The following is a 23,365-nucleotide window of genomic DNA, read 5'->3' on the forward strand; positions in this document are numbered from 1 at the left end:
ATTGTTCAGATTTTATGAGGTAGATCTAATTCATAAAATTTAGCCAAACGAATGAAATAAAAGTAAATTAATTTATTTATTATTATTTAATAATAAATACAATACTAAAGCAGAAACCTCATCCAAGTATTCCATTAGCATCACACATTTTTAGGATGGCTTAAAAACATTAAAATTAATACCTTCAATACATCAAGTAGCCTTAATATGTCTGTAAAACAGAAATAGGGAATCTGCATCTCAAGATTTTCTTGAACTATAACTTTCAGTGGTTGCAGCAAGCATGTTCAAAGGTGAATGTCTTATATTTGGGCACAGGTTCTTCATTCCGGCTTTAGTTTCTGGCTCACAATAGCAGCACTTTGCTCTAAGCAAATGTTTGTGATACAGATTATTCTATTAGATCAAAATAAGAAGCCTTTATCCTTTCTTTTATAGCAGCAAGGAAAAATGTCAGATTCCTTTGCATTCTGTAACGGATTTTGAAATCCTCCTCTGTGGCCCTTAGTTATCTCAAATTTTATAATTTTTATTTATTTATTTACATTGAAATTGTTGGTTTAATCCCAAATCACGTTCCTTGCAGCATCTAGAACTATCTCCACCCATTTTCAGGTAAGAAACACAAGAAAAATATAGAACCCCAAAATGCACATAATTCAGTTAAATAAAATATGTTTATGTGTGTGTATGTGGGGGGACGAAAGCCAAAAAATTCTAATCCATTCACAAGTAAAACAATTTGCACATTTTATATCCCATTAAAACATTAATGTCCAGGCTTGATCCCACAAACTGCCCATCTATGAATTTGGGAGGGGGGGGAGGATATCCCAAATATGCTTTCTTTTGCTTTGTAAATTTAACAGCCACTGGTGGGCGAGTTAGATTAACCCATTCATAAATTAAAAATGACTATTATTAAGTAGTGTTGTTTTTTATCCATCTGCAGAATTACTAAAGGTTTTCCCCTTTCAGGTCGTGTCTGAATCTAGGGGGTGGTGCTCATGTCCATTTCTTAGCCAAGAGAGCCAGAACTGTCTGAAAACACTTGTGGTCATATGGCATGATTATATGCCAACCGCACAGAACAGACAAGCTCAGCATCTTTAATTTCTGAGCCACTGTGCCCACCTATGCAAAATTAGAGTTCAGTAATGTTCTTGTGTCCATTTTGTTCTGTCTGGTCTTCTAGCTAAATATGTGCATACCACAAGAAATTCCTGTATGGGATGTTATTGGGACTCTACCATGTTTCCCCGAAAATAAGACCCTGTCTTATATTTTTTTGAACTCTGAAATAAACGCTTGGCCTTATAGCCATAAGCTCAAAAGCCCTATTGGGCTTATTATCAGGGGATGTCTTATTTTGGGGGAAACAGGGTAGCTTTCTAACAGGAAAAATGGAAAAACAAAGAAATAAGTAATCACTCAGAAGTCTCATAGCATTTTCCCCTTCTGCTCTAGCTTTGGCTTTTCCACCTTGCAACCCTAATATCTTAATTCTTTCCCATAGAATTATTTCATCAGTAATGTTCTATAACAGCCTTAAAACCTGGCTCTGCTGATTGGCCTGGGGCCTGGACAGGGGCATGTCACCTTGGATGGAGTTATTGGATTAGAAGAGCCCACCTCTACTCTATTGTATAATCCCCTCCCTCATTATCTTAGTTGATTTTAATGTATTGATCAAGTTTTAATCTTTTATAATATAAATTTATTGTAAACTGCACAGAGTCATGGGATAGCAAGATGGATGGTGAATAAATTTAATAAATAAATAAATGAATAAATCACTAATTAAATGTTAAAACTAGGCCCTATGACCTTAATGAACAGTAAGATAAGATTCATGTCTGTAACATCTTTTTTCCTACATCTCAAGTACTCTCTCTCCCTCCCTCCATCCCTCCCTCTCTCTTCCCCCTCTCCCTTTCTCCTTCTCCCTCTTTCTATAAATACAATGTGGGCAAACTAGGAATATAATTGAACTGAAGCAGTCACACAGATAAATACACAATTTTCAAGATTTCAGGTTGCCCCAATTGTAAAAATATTTTCTTCAAAATATGCAACTGTTTTAATAATGATGCAGAAAAAATATTATATACAAAGAAACAAGACTTCATGTTTCTGATGTGAAAAGTAGGTCTTTGTGAATTACAGTGACTGGATCATAAATTTAAAAACCAAGAGAAATGGTAAGTTTCTGTAGTACAGAAATAGAAATTGAGCTCTATGAATTAAGGAACAAGCTTTTTATGCATAAAAGGAATTCTCAGTATACCTGGGGCTTAGAAAAAGTTAACCTTGATTTGGCATGCACTCAGGCCCAAGAATACAATGCAAATTTAAAAGGTATATTATGAGCACATTTTCTAAATTTTCTCCAAAGGATGCCCATTTTGCATTGGATCAAAAAAGGCAGGTCATGCTTTCCAGTAGCATCAACTTTCCCTGCAATGATATAGCCTTCACAATAGCTGCTTTTGTCAAGACCAATGGTGCCTAAGTGCATGTCCCAAAAAATTTGGAGATTATCAAAAGCATTTCAAACTATGGGTTTTCCTAGTAAAGGAAAGCAGGATTTAAGCATGCAGAAATGAACAGAATAAATAAGAAGATCAGAAAGGGAGAAGGTTAAGAGTTTAAAAAAATGAAGAGAATAACAAGCCCATTCCACTGAGAGGTACATCGACTAGCCAGCAAGAAAGAGGAGGGGTGGCCCTTAGAAGCTCTAGTGCCTACAGGTACTCACCAAGTGGAGGAAAGCCCCGAGCAGGGCTTGTATCTCGGCTGCTCTCACGGCTGGTATCGCGGCTGCACCCCTGACTCACGCTGGGTCGGGGGATACGGCTGCTCCGTGCTAGCATGCAGCATGGAGAGTTTCAGAGAAGGTGAACACAAGTTTAACGAAGATACAACGCTCAGACAATAAATTAACAGTTTTGGTCATTACTGACATTAGTAAATATCCTGGACAGCTGCCAATCTGATTTGTTACGTATAAACTGTGATACATGCTAAACTTGCCCAAGAACAGCTCAGATGTTCTGACCCTCCTGAGACCCTTGTTCTATTTATAACAGGCCAGAAAAATGTATCTGGGAAAACAGGGTTACAATAATATCAGAGTTACTTAGATTCCACTTAAGGGGGGAAAAAGGGAAGGAGGAGAGAGAAAATATGAGGAAAGAAAAGTTAACTCTGTTTTAGAGGGATAAATAAATGATTCTAATGGGGAATGAGCAATGCAAATCTTACACATTTATGTAATTTTTATATAAACTCATCATAATAATTAAATGACAAAGGAAATAAATAGGATATTTAACTCTGAAGAATCTCAAAACAAATATACTATTTGTATTCAACTTATTTTATATTCTTCTTTGGTTCATAGTGTTATAAATTCTTCTTCTCTATCGCAGCCATAATTGGTCTACCCTTAGAGATTCTCTATCTAAGAAAGACAGTCAAAACCAGGTTCAGGGAGTCAACATTTAAAAATACATGTTGAATTTTCCCATAAAAATTACTAATCCATATGAGCACATACACTCTCCTACTCCTTCCTATATTTCTCCTGCCCATAGACAAAAATTTTGGATTGCAGACTCCTCAAGGGATGAATCCACTCTGGATTTGTTCAATAGACTATAATGATGGCAAATACATAAAAATTAAAAATTAAAAGAATGACATTTTAAAAAGCCATAACCCTGGAAAAGAGATATAATCTTTCAGGCAGCACTTGTTCTGAAATAATGATGAATACTCCTAGTGTGCATTTGTGTTCCTGCCTGAAAGCAATTATATACGATAGTATGAAACTTTTCAATAAGAATAAGAAATATGGTCTAAATAGTGTACAAACTGTTGTTTAATTCACTTTCATAAATCTGTCCCATTAATTACTTCACCCATTAATGAACCAATCATCTAAAAGCTGAAGCTGCATGATAATTGGCAAATGAAAAACCAATTGACTGCACTATTAACTTCTTAGAACTCTAACAGAGATGGGACAGCATTTGTCATATACTGCTGTCATAATGTCGAATATGAAAGTGGAAATAAAATAAGAAATACACAGAGTTCCATCTGTTTGTGCTTGGGAAAAAGCATAAATTTGTGAGTGTGGACTAGAAAATGTTTCAATCAGGCCATGTTATTCAATGGTCTATGTGCTCCTCCATGACCTGTCGGTGGCGATCAGCAACATATCACTGAGATATGGCTGGGCAAGAACTGAGGAGTATATCTATTCAAAATCTACAACTAGCTTACTTGCTTTGATTCCAAGGCAGAATAGGGCAGGCAGTGTTAACATTCCACAAGTACCTTGTGGTGACCAGGCCTACTGTTCCCCATATGGTGGGAAGAAAGGTCCTAACAGTGAAGTTGGAAACCATGGACAAACAAATTTTTTTCTGGTATGATGCCCTCTCTTATTTCTCAGCCAATTTCCTCTCAAAGCTTTTGTCCTTTACTAGTGATTTCTTGTATACTTTTTTAACCTCCATGTTGTAGAGTTTTAATATCATGAGCTGCCGGGTTTTGATAACTAGACCACATATACGTTATTACAATAAAGAAAGAAATGTTTCTACATAGGGTTCCGGGTTTCTTTTGGTTAACTGTAAAAAGGCAACATGCTTGAAGTATATAGCTTATTTGTTCTTGACTTGTTTCTCTCTTCATGCAGATAGAAAAAATTAACTACCGGTAGGTAGGAACAATATAGCATGCTATCTGGGTCTGAGGTCCTCCTGCTTTTACTGCTACCAAACCAACCAAGTTAGTAAAACAGTTCCAAATAATGTTTTCATTCATAGTTTTGATCCCCCTGGAAGCAAGAGATCACTTTCCAACTTCAAGCACCAAAATAAACTATCCTTTGTTACTTGATATTACTTGATCACATATACAGAGGCAAAAAAGCTGCCTGTTCACAATAGTTAAAGATAAGCCTGAAATGCCGATCTATGTTACAAATGAACACACATTTATGAATTATGCGTAGAAAATATGAGCAGTGTAAGAGCAGAAGTGTCTCTCCCAGAGATGGCTCTAGGTTAACCATTTCAAGTAAATATAAATGTAAATCAAAATGATTTTTAGAAAAGATGGTCTACAGGACAGAATATATTTATTTTCATTTGAGTGGTACAACTGCTTATAATTTTTTTTAAAAAAATTTTTTTTAAAAAATAATTAAATTGTTCTTTAAATAAGTCCTTAACCTGGCTAATAAACTCTGTTCCCATATTAATTAAAGGGGAGGGGAGAATCTCAGTATTTAAATATGTATACTTCCTGTTGCAAGTATTTTTTTTTCTTTCCACATAAAATGTTTAGCTCAAAAAAACAACACAACATGTTTCAGACTCACATGTTAATTAAAGATCTTCTAGTTCACTAAAAATACAGTTTTCCTGGGTCAATCATTATGTCTTAAGAGGACTGTGAGAAACTTAGAGGTTATTCAATAGAAATATATATATTGCCTACATGGTTGAGATTTCATTCGAGACCTTTTGTGCTATTTGGACAAGAATTAATTATTAAAAGTAAACAATATATTTATTTCTTGCCATAGTCTTAAATCCAGTGAAGTCATTATTTATTCAGAGTTTGGATCATATAAAATTATTATTATAGGGGATGTTGTGCCATAAAGGGCGAAAATTCTTTTGAAAACCACAAAATGGTGAATGACCTCACTGGCCACAATTTGGTGCTATGTCCATTGATCCTTTTCTGAAGCATATCTATGATTTAATTGTCTTATTTTCTCTTCCATGCATTCTGCCATGCCTATTTGTGCAAATGTCTGTGAGATTATTCTCATTTTCCTTCTCTGATGCAAGCTTCAAATCCCTTTTCTTCTCACATTTCCCCCCCTCCTTTTTTTTTGCGATCCTTTTCACACCTTTTCATTGTTGAAACAGAGAACAGATTTTAAAGCTGCTACATTTAAACCTGTCATGCTTGCTCATCGGAAGGCCCCAGTTCCAAATCTGAATTGGTATATCTCAAAATTGGCATTTCCTAATTTCAACTTCTGAAATAAGATTAGAGCTTCTAATCTACCATTTTATATTAATAATGTGTAGTTGCATAATTAATATATCTGATGACACAACAGTTCTTCAGGTTCAGTCATATATCTATAGTAGTACTTACAAGTTCATTAGAAAATAACTCTACATATAAAGTTTAGTATTTAACCTAAAAGAAATAGGTGCAATTTTTGATCAGAGAAAACAACATCAGAGCAGTATCTCTAAAACTCAAAGGGAGGGTTAAAGGAGGAGAAGCTTGTATTATACCTGTAAGACAATACATTTGGTATCATCAAATGGCACTGAACCATGCCAAGTGAAAATGGAAATAAAACATATCTGAAGGAAGAACTGTTTTCTAATTAAAACAATAAGTGGTTTAATTAGAAAGCAATTCCTTTCTAATTAAAACAATAAGCATAAACATAAATTTATGCTAACCCCACTGGCAACATTATCTGCTCTCTTGGCCTATTGTGTTATTAACAAACTCAGCAGAAAACCATCACTATGAAATCATTATAGCATTATAAAACTGTAATTTATTTCAGGAATTCTTTTGGCCAATCAGCATGAGAAAAGAAATCAGCCTCTTGGCTCTATATTGCAGCCAAGAAAACTCTTACCTAAAGCCATCCTGCTAGGGCTGGTCTCTCGGCTGCAGCCCTGGCTTCGAGGGACTTTACTGCGTTTGTCAGTAGATGAGGATGGTGTTGGCACTGGGTGTCCTCTGGTTGTTCCACTGCTAAGCCCACCATATGCACTTCCCAACAGCTTGCCAGGAGAGCTGGATCGACTACCAGCTACAAAATAAATAAATAAATAAATAAATAAATAAATAAATAAATAAATAAATAAATAAATAAATAAATAAATAAATAAATAAATAAATAAATGCTCTTAAATCTTCAGAATATTTCAAACCATTAAATTTACTAATCATGTTTTAAAAAATCAGTTTAATTAATAGTAAATTAAAAATAAAACAGGATACAGAAATTCTTCAAGATGATGATATGTTTAAAAAGGGGGTTAACAACATAAATTAACAATAAGAAATGTTGATGATGAATGAATGAATGAATGGAAACACAACCTTGGATGATACTACTCACCTTAAAAATGATCAAATAGGATCAGCCATACCAGCAAGCTATATTTTACACAGAAGCAACTGATGAAATCATTTGCACGGACACTCTCTCTCACATGCACGCACATACACACAATTTCTCTGTCCCATTGTTTGTTTTTTCTCATGCATCTTGCAAGGAAACCTTTTTGAAATTTTCTTTTATCTTCCAACCACAACACTGACTGAGCAATTGCCAAAAAAAAAAAAAAAAAAAAAGGCATTCAAATCCAAGAAATAATGCAAGTGATAGTGAAGTCACCCAGTGGAATTTTTCCTTTTGTCACAAGACAATCTGTATTATGAAAACCTATCTTTGAAATTTTCTAGTTTCAAAAATAGCATGTCAGGCTTGTCCCTGCTACTGTCATCTACAACATCTCCATAAACATTTGAAGACATCTTTAAATCCGTTTCAGTTCTTCAAATTTACAATCCTAACATCCTGTTACCTAGGAGTGAGTCCCACTGCTCACTGAATGTACACACGGGTACTTTGTCTAAGTACATCGTACATATATCTAAACTTTTTCCTAGCTAAACTTTCATTTAAAAACACTAGGTTTTTTTTTAAGCCTCTGGGAATACTAGACTTTCAGACATTGAATCAGTTAAAAACAATAGCATGAGAGACAGTACAGATATGTAAACAGAGTGAAAAACAAAAAGGTGTTTCTTACCACCTGCAGGGTTAGCTGATCTGGATCCTGGATTATGACAGCAGACGAAAGGACAGGCAGAAAGTGAAGCAGAGAAAGCGAGACAATACAGAGTTCAAGAAGCATTGTTATTTGCATACAAACTCCTTTTTGACAAGCACATTTTTGCTCACATTTTATTATGGATTAGTATGTGGCAAGACGGTTCATGAAAACATTTCTGCCAAGTAGTAAATAACTATTTAGAGTAGAATAGACTGTAATTCTAGCTTTATGCCTGCTGAGGCTCGTGGGGCACGGGACAAACAGGTAACATTACTATCCTGGGAATAGCAATCCTACAAATGCAATGTTGCAGAATAGGCAAGGATATCACAGAAAAACAAGACAAAAATTACAAAGGTTGTGCTTATAATGCAGAATGACCAGATAGTGTAGAGGTTAGTAACAAAACAAAACAAAACAAAACAAAACAAAACAAAAAAAGCACCAGTCACCTTAAACCTAGCATTCTATCTATTAAAGAGTTCCAGTTTCTGGCTATGATTTATTACTTTATTTTTTAAAGACAAAATAAGCGTCAGAAATGTTACTCACTAGCAACCATTTCAGTTGGCACAAATCGCATACCTAGGCACAAACGCAGAGCAATCAATAATGCTAAAAATTCTGAATGTCAGTTTGTGGACTACGGCATGTAACATTTGGGGATTGAGAAAATAAGTTCATTGGTTCTAACAACAAAGCCAGCCCTACCAAGCGTTTTAATCTTTTGCTATAGTGTATTGTAGAAAAAAGTGAAATATTTATTTCAATGTAAGGTGTAAGGTTCAGCATTTTTATTTGCGTTTAAAGCAAGAATATGGAGTACTGAAAGTGGAAGTGAGAGATGGGAAGAATTTTTGACTGGCTTCATTTCAAAATATTGTTCATGATTTTGCAGTTTTAGCAACATCTAAAAACACTTTATCTGACTCAAACCATTTAATATGTGAAATGGCCCTCAGTTTAGAAGCAAATGAAAAATATTAGTCTCTTGATATTTTTTTCCTTTCTCTTGCAATTCCCAATCTAGATCTTTTTGTGCTTAGCCATCTTGATGTTCCCTAAAGTAATGGCATATTCACAGCATTTCTCCTTAAAACAGGAGAGAAAAAATATTTTATACTATTTTTAGGATTAGAATCACAAAATTTACAAAATATAGTTCCTTTATTCCTATACCTAAAATGTTAAGTGTTTTTAAAGTATTTGAAACACAGAAGACTTTAATCAATAGCATGACATGATTTTTTGAAGGCCTATAGATTACTTCTGTTTGAAAACCTAACACAGGAAAAATTCAGGCATTTCTCTGTGGTGACAAAGATTGAAAATCAATTCTGTTAAATAGAATACTAACACTCTTCCTTTCTGTGTGCGTGTGTGCGTGCAGATACTACAGTAGTCCTCAGCTTACAACCATTTATTTAATGATGGTTCAAAATTATGATGGCACTGAAAAAAGTGCCTTATGACGCATCCTTGAAGTTACAACCATTTCAGCACCTCACAGTCATATGACTGCAATTTGGGTACTTGGCAACTGATTGGCATTTATGCTAGCTGCAGCAGCTTGTGGTCATGTGATCATGATTTGCAACCTCAGCTAGCTTCCAACAAAGAAAGTCAATTAGGAAAGCCAAATTTGTTTAATTACCATGTAATTCACTTAACTATCATTTGATTCACTTAATGATCATGATAAAATTGGTTGTAAAATCAGGGCCAGTCATGGGATAACTCACTTTAGGACTATACTAATTTATGATGAAAATTCTGGTCTTAATTGTGGTCGTAAGTCAAGGATTATCAATAGAAGTCTGCGTACGATGGAAAAAAAATCAGGGGGAAAAATTATCCACAACCAGTAGACATGTTTGTGCCATATAAATTAGCAGCCTTGCCACAGAATATACAGTTTTACACAGGCATTTACACTAAGCTGTTAAGCAGCAATTTTAGATGAATATCTTTAATGTTTACTACTCAAATTTTTATAGATCTGAAGAGGGCATGTAACTTATATTTTATGTCCTTTCCTCAGTAATTAGTGAACACATTGAGACAGACAGCCAATTCTGAATAGCATGAAGACTTTTTTCCCCCTTCTAATGGTCATTATGAATGAAAATCTTTCTCCAAATTCACTGTCTATTTACAATTCACAAACAAGGTCTTGAAACTGAGTGTCTATTCACCTCATGTTTGGGAAGACATAGTGCCATGATGTAGGATAAATTAATGATCCTGGTTCTCGATAAACATTGTACAACAGACAGTCAGAGTGTACGTTTTGCCAAACAGTATGTAGTTTTGGGGGTGTTACTAGTTTCCCACTGTAATTTAACATATGAAACTCAGTTTCCCCTATTTGCCATGTGCTGAAGAAAAAAACGAATGGGGAAAGAAAACTGTTGCCAGAGAGAGAGAAAAAAGACATTGGAAAGAGAACCAAGAAACCTCAGCTTGGTTTGAGGATCAATGACTTTCCAGCTGCTCTTATCTTGTACAACTGGATTAGCCAGAAGCTTGGTAGAAACTCAAAAATAAACCAGGAATAAACCACCTGGTGTTATCAATGATTACTTATTGACTACTCATAGTAAAAAGAAAACAAAATTAATAAAGCAAGTCATAGTTTCATATTATGCTTTGTTGTCACTAAATTAGTCATATTTTACCTTAACTCAAATAAGGCACAAATTGGCAATATAATTCCTGGTTTAGGCATCCGATGTGGTATGAGCCAAGTCACTACCTCTGTATGCAGGAGTTCATGCTTATGTGAAACACTATTATTGACATCACTAACATGATGCTGAATGGCTCCATGTGGGGATGGAGTGCTTACAGAGACTCTGTCTACTACTTCCTGGATTCTTTGTCCCACCTGACATTTTACGTTTAAATCTTTAAAAAAAATTTAAAAGAAATCAAGAAAAGGTGTGTTGCAAAACATAGTGCTGATCTCTAGTGTCTTCATTTCCAGACCATCCCATCTTTATAAACCAATGATTTATGGATTCCATAAGCTGTCTTAAAAAATGAAAACAATAGGTGATTGCAGCCCAGTGCTTCCTTTTGCTCCCCCTCCACCCCATTTTCTTAAAGGAAGAAAAGGTGAGAAGAGAAGAGGTGCTCGTAATGTAAGAAAATGTGAACAAGTAGCTGTGTGGGAAAATAAATGAGAATTTCATAGGCATGCTTAGAGCAATGAATATCCTGAGGAGTTAAGTCCCAAATGTATTTTTTTTTAAAAAAAATCTGTGTATCATACCTAATTTGTCAGGACCTAACTATAGGAATTAATTTTTAAAACTGCATTTGAAGAATATTCATAGCACTGAATGGAAACACTGATGTATATGAAAATAAGGTAGACAAGAAAAACAAACTTGAAAAAGACAGTGTCTGCTCCACAATAGCACACTAAATGGTTCCTTACGCTGGGACTGTGAAACTACTTTAGCCCGACTGCGGCCTCGAGTGTCAGCAGGTGTTGAAGTGATACTACTGGTGCTTCCAGAGCTTTGCCTCCTTGTGCGAATTCGACCTGAGGAAAGAAAAAAGAACAGAAAAAAAGAACAGAAAAGTGACGGTTAAACTTTAATGTGATTGTGGTTAATATTTGCTTTCACTCACACCTCAGTTAATAGTTCTGCAATCTGACTAAAATGAGAAAATTGTAACAGGAGGCTGAAACTGGATTCCCCAAATTAGGAATCTGATGTTATTCCCTCATTTATATACATTAATTAGAATGGAAGCTATCTACTTAGTGCAAAACATACCAATCACGAAAGCTGGGCATGGTTCTAAAATGATTCTGAAGAAGTAGATGGGAATTCGTACAAGCTCATTAAAGAACTCCTATCTTATTCAGACTTCTGAACAAATATGAAAAAAGACATGGCTGCCTCAATGAGTAGCAGAGAGACACTGTGTTCATATGACATCTAAAGAATATTTTCCAAACCACTTTAGAATCATGCTCAACCTTACACATTATTTATCTTATTAATGCATTTGGAACTTCAGACTCAACACACCAGGAAAGAATTATATAATAAAATAACTTTATTTTTAAAGCATACTGCAAACAAAAATCAATTTCCACCAGAACTAACAGGAAAAGGGGAAAAAAAAGAAGTATAGTCCTATAACTTAATAATGCTTAAGTTATCAAGGCAAATACAAAACTAGAAGACAAAGTTGGGATTAAAGAGACAGAAATAGGTGTGAATGTAAAAAGGAAAGAACCACAGGAACATATGCTAAGAAGAAATGAATGGCAGTTTCTTCAAATTAATATTAAATAGAATTAAGCAACATGACTCTTATTTTACTGACGAGAAAAAGAGCTTCCTTTCCCTGCAGATCACATACTATTATTTATTATAATTAATTTATATGAATCTCTCTGGTGCTTCCACAGGCCTAATATCACCCATCAGATATGTTTCCCAGTAAATCATTTTTGAGGGTATCATAATAAAGAGGTCCTATATATGTAGAGACTAATCAGAATTCAAGCTAACATGAAGAAAGACCAATGTGTAACATTTCTACCTGCATAAGGCCACTTCATATTGATACCAATTATGCAGCTACCAAGACCAGATTATAAGATTTTCCCTTATTTTTAGAAAAAGGTTCCTAAAGTCTTTTATTGGCTATCACTATCAGGGAATACAGTGGTGCTTAAGTTTGTGAACCCTTTTGAATGTTCTAATTTCTGCTATTACTTAAAACCACATGGAGCTTGGCCACACAATTAGATCTATTCCACAATAAAGTGGACATTACTTTTATGCAGGATACTATTCATTTCAATGCAATTCAATCCAATCATGAATATATAACAAGGCAATTAAAAACATCAGTATAGTACAGTTATTAAATAAGCTGAAGTCTTGTCTTCTTTCAGGGACAGTCACATAAATTAAAAAATTTCTAGGAAGACTTTTTCCATTACATTTATACTTTTTTTTAGTACTCTTGACAATTATCTGTCTAAAACAGTTTGGAATTGGTGTTGTGAATGGTATATTAAGGATGTAAATTGGTTTAGGAAAGGACACGTATTATAATAAAAATGAAGAACAATAAAACATACTGGCCTATTTCCCCCTTCAGAGTCAAAAAAGAAACTTCAATTATTATATTAAAATAATGTCATTAGTTAGCCTGCTTATCCAAAAGGACTCTCTAGCATCCACTAACCTTTGTATAGAGTTGGATGCAAGCAAAAATACCACTCACAGCCTGATCTTGCAAAGTATTTATTTATTGACAAATTCTGAGACACGCCTCAGATTTATTAGAAGTCAGAATTCAGATATTTAAACAAGTAAAAAACATAAAAGAAAAACTCATTTTATACTTTGAGGGCCAAATAGCTTTAACTAAGAGCCAAATATGAAAGGTATAGAAGAATGCTTGAATTGTTAATAAAATGGTCCTTTGGAAAGTTGAAAAAAGGATAAAGTTAAGGCTGAATTATGAATGGGCCTATTGAGGATAAGGGTAAGAAAATAAAAAATAAAAAAAAAGTTTTCTCATCCCCAAATTATTCTGTCTTATAATAGTTTAGACAGGATCTGTAGTAAGCTTTTATTACAGTGATTTTATCTGCATACTATTATCTAAGCTGGATATGGCCTTTTTGTCTAAAAGAAAAGAGGGATAAAGAAGTAAAGAATACAATGGCCAATAATACTTTATCCAGTATAGTTTATGGTATGTACCTCTAACTCTTAAGTGCATTGTAAGCCGCCCTGAGTCTCCGGAGAAGGATGGCATATAAATTGAATGAATGAATGAATGAATGAATGAATGAATGAATGAATGAATGAATGAATGAATAAATAAATAAATAAATAAATAAATAAATAAATAAATAACTCTGTTACTCTCCGTTAAAATAATGGCCATGCTAACACAAATATTCTCTCTAGATTTACTCAGACCAGTCATCACCCACTTTTCTTTATCTCCCACAGTGCTATTTCAGATGCATACTGGTCCATTTTATTATGGTAATAATTATAGTTCAAAAAATCTCAACACCATGAACCATTAATTAGAAATCAGCACTACTTACATCATGTTCAAATAGTTGAAAAAAAACATTGAATATATAAATAAAGTTAATATCTTTCAGTAGATAGGTCCCTTCAGTTGGATGCAACTGGTATTTACCTTGAACCTAGGTTTCCCAATTAGGAAAGGAATATGAAGTCACGTGTCTCTTTCCACTATCATTCTTATTGATTCCTTCTGGTCTCTTTAACCAAATAAATGATCAGATTTTGAGCATACATTTTGGGAATCTATTTATAGTTTGCAAATATCAATCTGACTGGAGTAAAATAACCAGTTTTATTCCAAAAGGGTTTATATTAGTACCCATATATGAGTTTCAATATATTGCACACAAGTTCTTCTTGGATAGTTAAGTTCACAGCTATATGTTGGCCGATATAATAGGCTGTAGATTAAGAGATTTTAGCTTGCATAGCATAGCATTAACATGTTTGGGGAAAAACTGGTGCTTGATTGAACTTGTGGCACATTAATCAAAATATGCCAAAACTACCATTAGTAGGAAATGATGCATGTGGCACAGATGCAATTAATAATGGTAACTTAGTCTATCAGAAAGTATTATGTAAAAGTCTTGATTGACTAAAGCCAGACTAGGCAATAGGGAAAACATGTGGGCCCCTTTGGTGATAACTATGATATGTGGAAGATTATGATTTGGATTATACAAGAAGCCTAACACTAAACAGTATGAAAAAAGCTGAATTAAAAATAATAAATTGTGTATTATGTAAAATTAAGAAAAAGCTAAAAATGTAATGGATCTGGATGAGGATGGTCTTATCTTAAGGAACAGGGTTGCTAAATACATGCCGTAAAGTGAAAGTAAAAGTTCATGAACAAAAAGATGTAACTGTATGTTAGAATGTACAAAACTGTGTCATCCAGAAAGTTGCTGGGTGTGGGGAAGGGGTGTATAAAAGCAGAAACCCATAGGAAGGTTACAGATACATATTATGTCCAATAGATGGGAATCATGGAAGAATTAGGGATGAATTTTGTTTAAAACTCTGAAACCTTAAGAAGGAAGGCAATCTAAGGGAAAAATATGGGTAGTTGTCAATTTACAACAGTTTGTTTAGTGACCGTTCAAAGTTAAAATGGCACTGAAAAAGGAGATTTATGACCATTTTTCACATTTACAACTACTGCAGCATCCCCATGGTCATGTGATCCAAATTAAGCTGCTTGGCAATTGACTTGTAGTTATGATGGTTGCAGTGTCCAGGGGTCATGTGATCACCTTTTACAACCTTCTGATAACAAAATCAATGGGGAAGCCAGATTCACTTAACAACTGTGTTATTGACTTACTGTAACAACTTCATTGATTCACTTAACAACTGTGGCAAGAAAGGTCATTAAATGGAGCAAAACTCACTTAACAAATGTCTTACTTAGCAACATAAATTTTGGGCTCAATTGTGGTACTAGGTCAAGAACTACATGTATTGAACTAGGAGACATGAGTAGGGCGGGAATGAGATGAGATAATTCAGAAAAAGAGATTGAGCCATTTGGTGACCCAAGAATGAATCAGAATGGTGAGACAGTTTGGCAAATATTTCCTTAGAAAAGGACTATTTTTTAATATAAAGTTTAAGAATACATTTCTATTAGTATGTACATACAATATAGGAATGAATAAGGAAACATAACTAATTTGATTATTTATGAAGAAACACAGAAAAATAAGTGAGATATACAAGTGTAAGAGAGTTATACATGAGGGACAGACTATTATTTAGTAATGTCTAAAGTGGATCTTGGGGAAGAACTTTACATGAAATATATGAAAGAAATAATGTAAAATTAGAACCGTGGCCGGAAAAGGAAGTATGAGTTTTGTATGAAGAAAGTATTAGAAGATACACATATACACAATATCTCCCAATATAATTAAGAATAATGTAAAATATTTTACATTAAAATAATGCAAATAAGGATAATGTAAAAACTTCTTGGAATAGAGTAACATAGAAATGTGTGCAGTTACTTTAATGGGAAGTATAAAAAAGCATGCTTAGTGGAATGATGAAATAATAAATGCCATGGAGGAGAAAAAGATGATTGTAAGAGAATGATTGCTCCAAAAAAAATAAGGATATGAGAAACCAACTGAACTGGGTATATATAGTGAAAATTCATGAATTGAAGGAAAGGTTTTAGATTATGCATACAGAGAGAAAAAGATAAGATGCAAAAATTACCAAAGTAGCAAGGAAATGTTAAGATTATTGGCGGTAGATAAAATACAGTACAATTTTGACGGAAAAAGATTATTTTAGAAGTAGGTGAAAAAAGTTCCACTAGAGTGAATGGAATTCAATATTAAAAATCATCAAAAGATTTGTGAGAAAACCAAAAAAATTCTGGAAGTAATTCCAGAAGCAGTATTTTAGAGATCTGAATGTGAAATCATTACTGTAAATGTTTGTGTCCAAGAAAAAAAGAATAATGAAAAGGAAACAATAAATGACTCAATGATGCTGAAAAATGGTAAAGCTGCAGGTGAAAGACAGTGTAACTGGAAACATGGGTATGTTTGATTTATGGCATGGTTGTGCAACTTCTTGATTCTTCTCTATTCAAAGGGAAGCATAACAAGAATAAAAACATCAGGGAATGTGTTGAAGGTAATTCTGATTGAAAACATACAGACAGAAAATTTGATAAGTGCAGTGTGGCTTTATTGTTGGGCAAGACTGTGCAGATCGTATTTTTGTTCTTTAGCAAGTCACTAGGAAAAAGGGGAGGGGACGACTGTGTATTTGTGGTTTTAGAGAAAGCTTTATTTATTTATCCAATTTTGAGGCTGCCTGACTCCATAGCAACTCTGGGCAGCTTACAAGTAAAAAAAGATATGTATAACAAGAAATAATTTTCAACTGGAAGATAAAATTAATGCCAGCTCTAACCTAGTGGATTACACTAAGAAACAGACGCCATACAAATCTAAAACTACTTTTATTAGAGCAGCTATAGTTACAGAATATTGCAGATCTAAATGTGCTATGGTTCCTCCTTTTATTTTCACGTTAATTGGGGATGGGGTGGGAACACTGTCTGATGCATTTTCATAAACTACTTTCTTAGCCTATGCTCAAGTTTATCTGACTGTTGCCTTGGTAATAGATCATCCCTCTGTCCTTCAAGGCCATCTTTTTTTATTTACTATGATTAATAGCACTGAATTATGAAATGCTTTGTATGAATATACAGAGAAGATTAATTGCTAAATGCCATAAGAGTGATAGATGATGGAAGCAAAGCACATATAAGAATAAATGGAATATTAGATGACTGGTTCCAGCCTAACAGGGAGTAAGACAAAGATGTGTGATATCTCCTTTATTGTTAATTTTGTTTCCAAATTCTACTGTATATTTGTATAAAGAACGTTTAGAATGACATTTGAGATGTGTTGGTTGGAGACATGAAGGTGTGTATGGTCTCATACGGAGAGAATATTGTGCTGTTGGCTGAAAACCCCATTGATCTGTAGTAAATGTTGGACTATTCAATGAAACAACTATGGATCTGAAGATTAAGCGCCTGTTAATTTTTGAACCTACTCTGGTTCTTGCAAACCCTTTCGGAATATGACTCAAGATTATTTGTTCTTCACATTAAGTCCTAAAATTAGATAAAGGGAATCCAATTAAACAAATGAGACAAAAATATCCTACTTATTCATTTATTCATTGAAGAAAATAATCCAAAGCTACTTATTTTTGTGGGATAAAATTTGTGAACCTTTGTCTTCAGTAATTGGGATGACCCACTTGAACAGGAAGAGTTGTTGATGTTCACCAGTTGGAAAAGTTACAAAACTATTTCCAAAGAGTTTGGACTCTTAGGTAGACCGATAATGAAGACAATTCAACACCATTGTCTACCACCACCACCCCTCATTGTTACTGACAGTGGGGGTAACAGGGTTATTTGGACTGTCATTATCTGGTTTATAAATTTAAATCTGAGTAAAAATATATGTGAGATATAAATTTCTTGTTTTATATTTAATGGTATAGTGAATAACATTCATGAATGACTTAAAAGTTACATACTGTTCAAATATGTCTAATAAACCTATTGGGGAGGGGGGACATATTGTGTAATTGATTATCTTGTTTTTCGCTCTTTATCTTTCTTATTCTTAATTTGTTGTTTGTTATTATTCACACACTGTATGTTATTCTTTGTTATATTGTGAGCGCCCAGAGAGTCTGGAGTCAGATGTTGCCTAAATTGAATAAATTAAATTAAGTTGTGCCTAGGAGTTAGGAGAAAGAGACAATAAAGGGCATACAATAGTTCCAACATGAGGAAAGAGTAAAAACACCATGCAAGAGTCATGCAAGAGGTACCAGCAGACACGGATGAAAACCAGGGAGCACTTGGGTGATAACAGAGACCTGGTAAAGTTGGAGACAGACCTGTTATACAGACAGCTTACCCTCAGCTTTACTGGTAGTACCATCTTTAAGCAAATTAAAAGAATAAGGAGAGTGATAAGAGGGAATAGTTAGTAATATCAGCAAAAGTGGGCAGGGTGTCTTTAGTATCACAAATGAGGGGAAAATCACATCAGTCAAACAAAGTAAAATAAATTAGTTAATAGAGCAGAACCATAAAAAGATTTCCTTCGCCTATTTTCTTGTTTTCACACAAGGTACATTCTGATGCATTTCTTCTAGAATTATATATGCTACTTAGCAGACCCTGTAAACTATAAATAAGTATTCATTCTTCTACTAATTTAGCAGATATCTCTTCACCACAGACCAAATCGTAACAGCAGCTCCAGCTGACTAAAAATGACCGCATAATGCACTGTTAATATAAGCAGCTAACATAATCACTCCTTTTATTGTATTAATGCTGCTGCACAGAGTATTTAATACTCCAGTATGAGTAGGTCTGAACAAGAAACAAACAACTCCTAAATTAGTCCTGCTTTTTTTTTCTTTGTGCATTTTTCTTCATGTATTTTGTTACCATGAATACAAATTTATGGAAACACTGGAGGGGCTGCTTAAGAAAATGCAGGTGTTGAAGCTTCCAATGCTACTGTGGTATCAGAATAAAATATCACCCAGACATCTTACATACCTGAACACTGAGAAACAAAACTAGTCATTAGAGATATCTACAGGACAGAAGGTTTTCATCAAAATGACAAAAGCAGCTTCGTGTTATAAGCTCTACCCTTTTCATGAGTGCATGCAAAATGACAACGCAAGTTAACAAAAATAACACTTGCAACATGAGAATGTTTTTGTTACTTTTGTCACCCATTTCCCCATGGATGCTTGTATCAGTCACAATTTTAAGCTTTAGAGGACTATCATCCATTTCCTGTGATATCAAGGATCTATCTAAATATTTTAAAAGTATTCTGGTTATCACAAGATAGGGTAAGTAATTTCAAAATATCAAATAGGCAAAAGACAAAGAAAATGGGCACAGTCAAGACCCAGTTTAGATTCCCAGATCAGAAGATTATGAACTGTGGACAGGTTAAATATGGCCACTTCTATCAAACATTTTGTGAAATTAGGCTATTTCACTGAAAAATCCTGACTTGTGTATACTTTTCTATTAATTAAAAAGGTTTCTTATACATTTTATTAGTAGAAGCTCTCCCTTAGGAAAGTAAATTTTTGTGGATTTTATCTGAATATCTGCATAACCATATCTGTTCAGTTTCAGGTAGAGAGTTGGGAATAGCAATAGCACTTAGACTTTACAGCCTTCTCTAAGCGGTTTACAGAGTCATCATATTGCCCCCAACAATCTGGGTCCCCATTTTACTGATCTCCGAAAGATGGAAGGCTGAGTCAACCTTGGGCCAGTGACAATCGAACTGCCGAACTATAGACAGCCAGCAGTCAGCAGAAGTAGCCTGCAGTACCGCATTCTAACACTGCGCCACAATGGCTCATAATAACTCCAAGGATAGACAATTGGGTCCTGTAGAAGGTGGTTCTTTTGTCCAGGTGACGCTGAAATCAAAATGCTGCCTAAGTAGAGAAACAAAATCTGTAGATGAGCCACTGGTGTTACTAATCTCATGTGGTGTTTGAATTAACTAGAAAAGAAAGATCTAACACAAAGAGGGATATTATCATAGCAGTACTTCAGTTCCTTTTTTAATCAAGTGATGAAAGTAAGCTTCTTCTAGATATGCAGAGACTACCAAATACTGCATATTGATTGTCAACAAAACTGACCTTAGTATATCTCTTTTGAAACACCTCTCTCCTAGATAGTCTGTGAGTAACCTCAGATCTAGTGTAACCCTTATGCCTCCATTTACTTTAGAAAATAAATTCCAGATTTGTGGAATTTTACACTTGTTCTGTTGCATCGATCTACAGAAGATGCTGGTAGTCTTAAGAAAATCCTGATACCTTGACACTGTTAAATGGTGATGCTTCTTCCCTATCATATAAATGAATTCTGGTAGTCTGTAGCTGATGTTTTCTTCTGACCTCTGGTTTTTTTGGAAGAGCACTAAGTAGAGAATGGATTTACCCGAGGCCCTGAATTTTTACACTATCTAGATCTGGTTACTCCTTGAGATCATCTGAGCAGATTGGGCAAAAGAATAGTAACATCTATATTTTTAAATTTATCCTTTCCTGAATTAGGAAACCCTTTTATTTTTTGTTTCTACTAAGACAATATCAACAGTTTTCTTAAAAGAGATTTTTTAAGCTTCCCTACCTCCAAAATTTTAGGATTAGACTATATTTTAAATTATTATGAAAAGCTCTGTCTAACATAGTTTCTCTTTTTAAAAATAGCACTTGTGGCATTTATTTTTCTGGTCTTTTTTCTAAGAGAAATTCTCAGGGAAGGGGAAATTTGGGAATCTGTGAGAATTGGAAAGAGAATGAATTTGGAAGGACCACAGGAACAATTCCTAGATTTGTAAACTCCTTTCTCCTTTCTTACTCTTGTTGGAATCAGAACCTCTTCTCTCCTTTCTTTTGCACTTTTTTACCAGGGATGGGAGAGGGATATGACCTGCTCCATTTTCTTTGCTGCAGAACGTTCACGGCCTCAGAAATCTTTTAAGCTATTAATTCACACCCCAAACATGAACCACATTTGTTGGGAAAATCAGGCCTTGGAGAAGATCAGTCTGAGAGCAGGATAATTCTTCCCCTTAGAGTTGTTATTGAAGATTAGACTCTGGGTGTTCACAACACCATGTTGTCACTGATATAATGACCAAGCTGTAAGAACAGCTTCTTACAAAAGTAGTTATTGTCTTTTAACTAAATTTAAGATTTTGTTAATGTCAGACATTAATAGAAATGGTTATCAATGAGGTGGCCATAAACAATAAGCAATACAAATGTGGTTGAGTTATATTCGATTGAATCTATTTGCTTTTTGTAATACATATTTTTATTCTTGGATTAGATGGTGAGTTCAAATGAACTTTTTTCTGAAAATGGCAGGATAGGATATTTCCCATTTTATGATGTTCTTGAATTATTAAAGAATTCTGAAGTCTTGCTAGGGAATTCTAATAAACACCACCAAAATACCCTTTCCCTCAAAATTCATTGGTTGCTTTAGAAAACTAAGTAAGCTAGTTATCTAAAAGTTATTAAACAATGCATTTGTTCCACATACTATACACCATCTGATGTGACATATAGAACAAAACTTTCATTTTGGATTATTGCACTGGGTGACCCCAACCACTGAGGCTTGTAAACCCCGATTTATGGATGCAGTGCAATATGTGGGCTTAGCCCAGAAATGTTTTTCAAACCATATTCCTCTTTAAAACTACATTTCCTATAACAAAATTTCCCTCCTACTGATGTCCTGATTATCTGTGTATCTTCTTTGTAAAAACCAAAGTACACTTACCAAGAGATGCATATGAGCCTGGAGGCAGGGCTGCAGCAGAACTGAAGGGGGAATCTGAACCAGAAGATGTTACTTTGGATTTGGCACTGGCTGCTGCATTCACATCAATGTCACTGCGAGAACGCTGGAGAGACCCTGATGTTGACGCAGATTTCACACTAACTGCAGAAGCTTTAAGGGAGGAGAAAAACCAGTTATAGATAAATCTATCCCAGGAGTCTCTTACCATGATTTCTTCAGAATATTCTTTCAATTCATTCTGAATGAAGAGGAAATATTCTCAATTTATGTTTAAGCACATAAACATTTAAGCTTAATAAAAATGTAATTTCAAAACAATAAATTCTGGTTAAGACTTGTAAATGCAATCACAGTCCTTTCCAAAATCCATCATATTGCAACATCATCTTTCAACAATTTGGAAACTCACAACACCATCATAAATCCTCAGTTTACCACTGTAAAAATGTATTTTATTTGATAGACATACTATATTTAGAGCCCAAACAGACATTTTATACTTTTGCATAGCACAATTTTTTCTCCACAGCAACATTATGAATTTACAGCAGGGCAAGACACTGACCTACTTCATGTCCCATATTTTGCTTGACAGGGCTATGCTCAGCAAGTATTGGGATTTTTTATCTCTACTGGTTGCTATCAGATCTCCTCTGTTGTTTATGACTGTACTATCCAGCAAGCATTATGCAGGGGTTAGTACAACCGTGCTGGACACAACTTCTCTAATCAAATGTGGCATTTATATCTTAAAATAACATTTGCCAAATATATATTAAGAATATTTTGAGAATTCATATACACTTTTCATATCTGAGCTTAGAATTTGCTTTCAGTATTCTGTCACCATCGTCCATCATTACATACAAGAACGAAGTTTGCTTAAGAATAAAGTAATTCATATTTCAATATTTCTTCCCAGTGGTTTAAATTTAAAGTATTCAACCATTTTATATTTAGAATCATTCTGTCTTAGGCCCCCAAATGTTTAATTTATAAAAGAAATGTGCAAAACTAATATAGCAATATGAGTAAAAATTACTTATTTTGCAAGAAGGAGAAGCTTATTTTGCCTCACACCTGACCATTTCTTCTCCTGGCTTCTTACCTCGTGAAGTAGTGCTTCCAGTTGGGCTTCTTTTGGTAGACAATGGACGGCTAAAAAAGAATAGAATTAATGGATTTCATTTCAGAATGAATTTTATATTAACTAGTAACTCTTTCTTTATCAACATTGATGAATTATTCTATATTATTTGTATTTATACTTTTCTACTTTAATGCATTTTGAATTTTCCTACAAAAATGCTGTACAGAAACAAAAATAAATAAGGAAGAAAAATCAGTTTTAGACTCCATGTAAGAGTCTAAATTTTATATTCACGAAAATAACAATTCCCAAAAAGCAAAGGCTCTAATTTATAGATGAGGAAGGGATAACT

At 34.3% G+C, this 23,365-nt stretch overlaps 1 protein-coding gene across 14 annotated transcripts in view; it reads right to left on the reverse strand.

Annotated features, from left to right (window-relative positions):
- The window catches only part of CLASP1 (cytoplasmic linker associated protein 1), a 236,845-nt gene that overhangs the window by 62,388 nt on the left and 151,092 nt on the right, over nt 1-23,365 (reverse strand). For 9 of the 14 annotated variants that reach the window (XM_087881742.1, XM_087881736.1, XM_087881743.1 and 6 more), the window contains 4 exons: nt 23,032-23,081; nt 21,903-22,073; nt 11,347-11,454; nt 6,695-6,871 (listed from right to left, as the gene is read on the reverse strand). In XM_087881742.1, coding sequence (XP_087737868.1) covers nt 6,695-6,871; nt 11,347-11,454; nt 21,903-22,073; nt 23,032-23,081 — 506 coding nt within the window. Of the gene's footprint in view, nt 1-2,758; nt 2,867-6,694; nt 6,872-7,880; nt 7,908-11,346; nt 11,455-18,465; nt 18,490-21,902; nt 22,074-23,031; nt 23,082-23,365 lie in introns of all 14 variants that reach the window. The other 5 variants (XM_060687901.2, XM_087881740.1, XM_087881744.1 and 2 more) reach the window with 3 other exon arrangements.

Source organism: Pantherophis guttatus, chromosome 1 (assembly GCF_059756535.1).
Source record: "Pantherophis guttatus breed Tessera chromosome 1, ASM5975653v1, whole genome shotgun sequence".
NCBI classification, from domain to species: Eukaryota; Metazoa; Chordata; class Lepidosauria; order Squamata; family Colubridae; genus Pantherophis; species Pantherophis guttatus.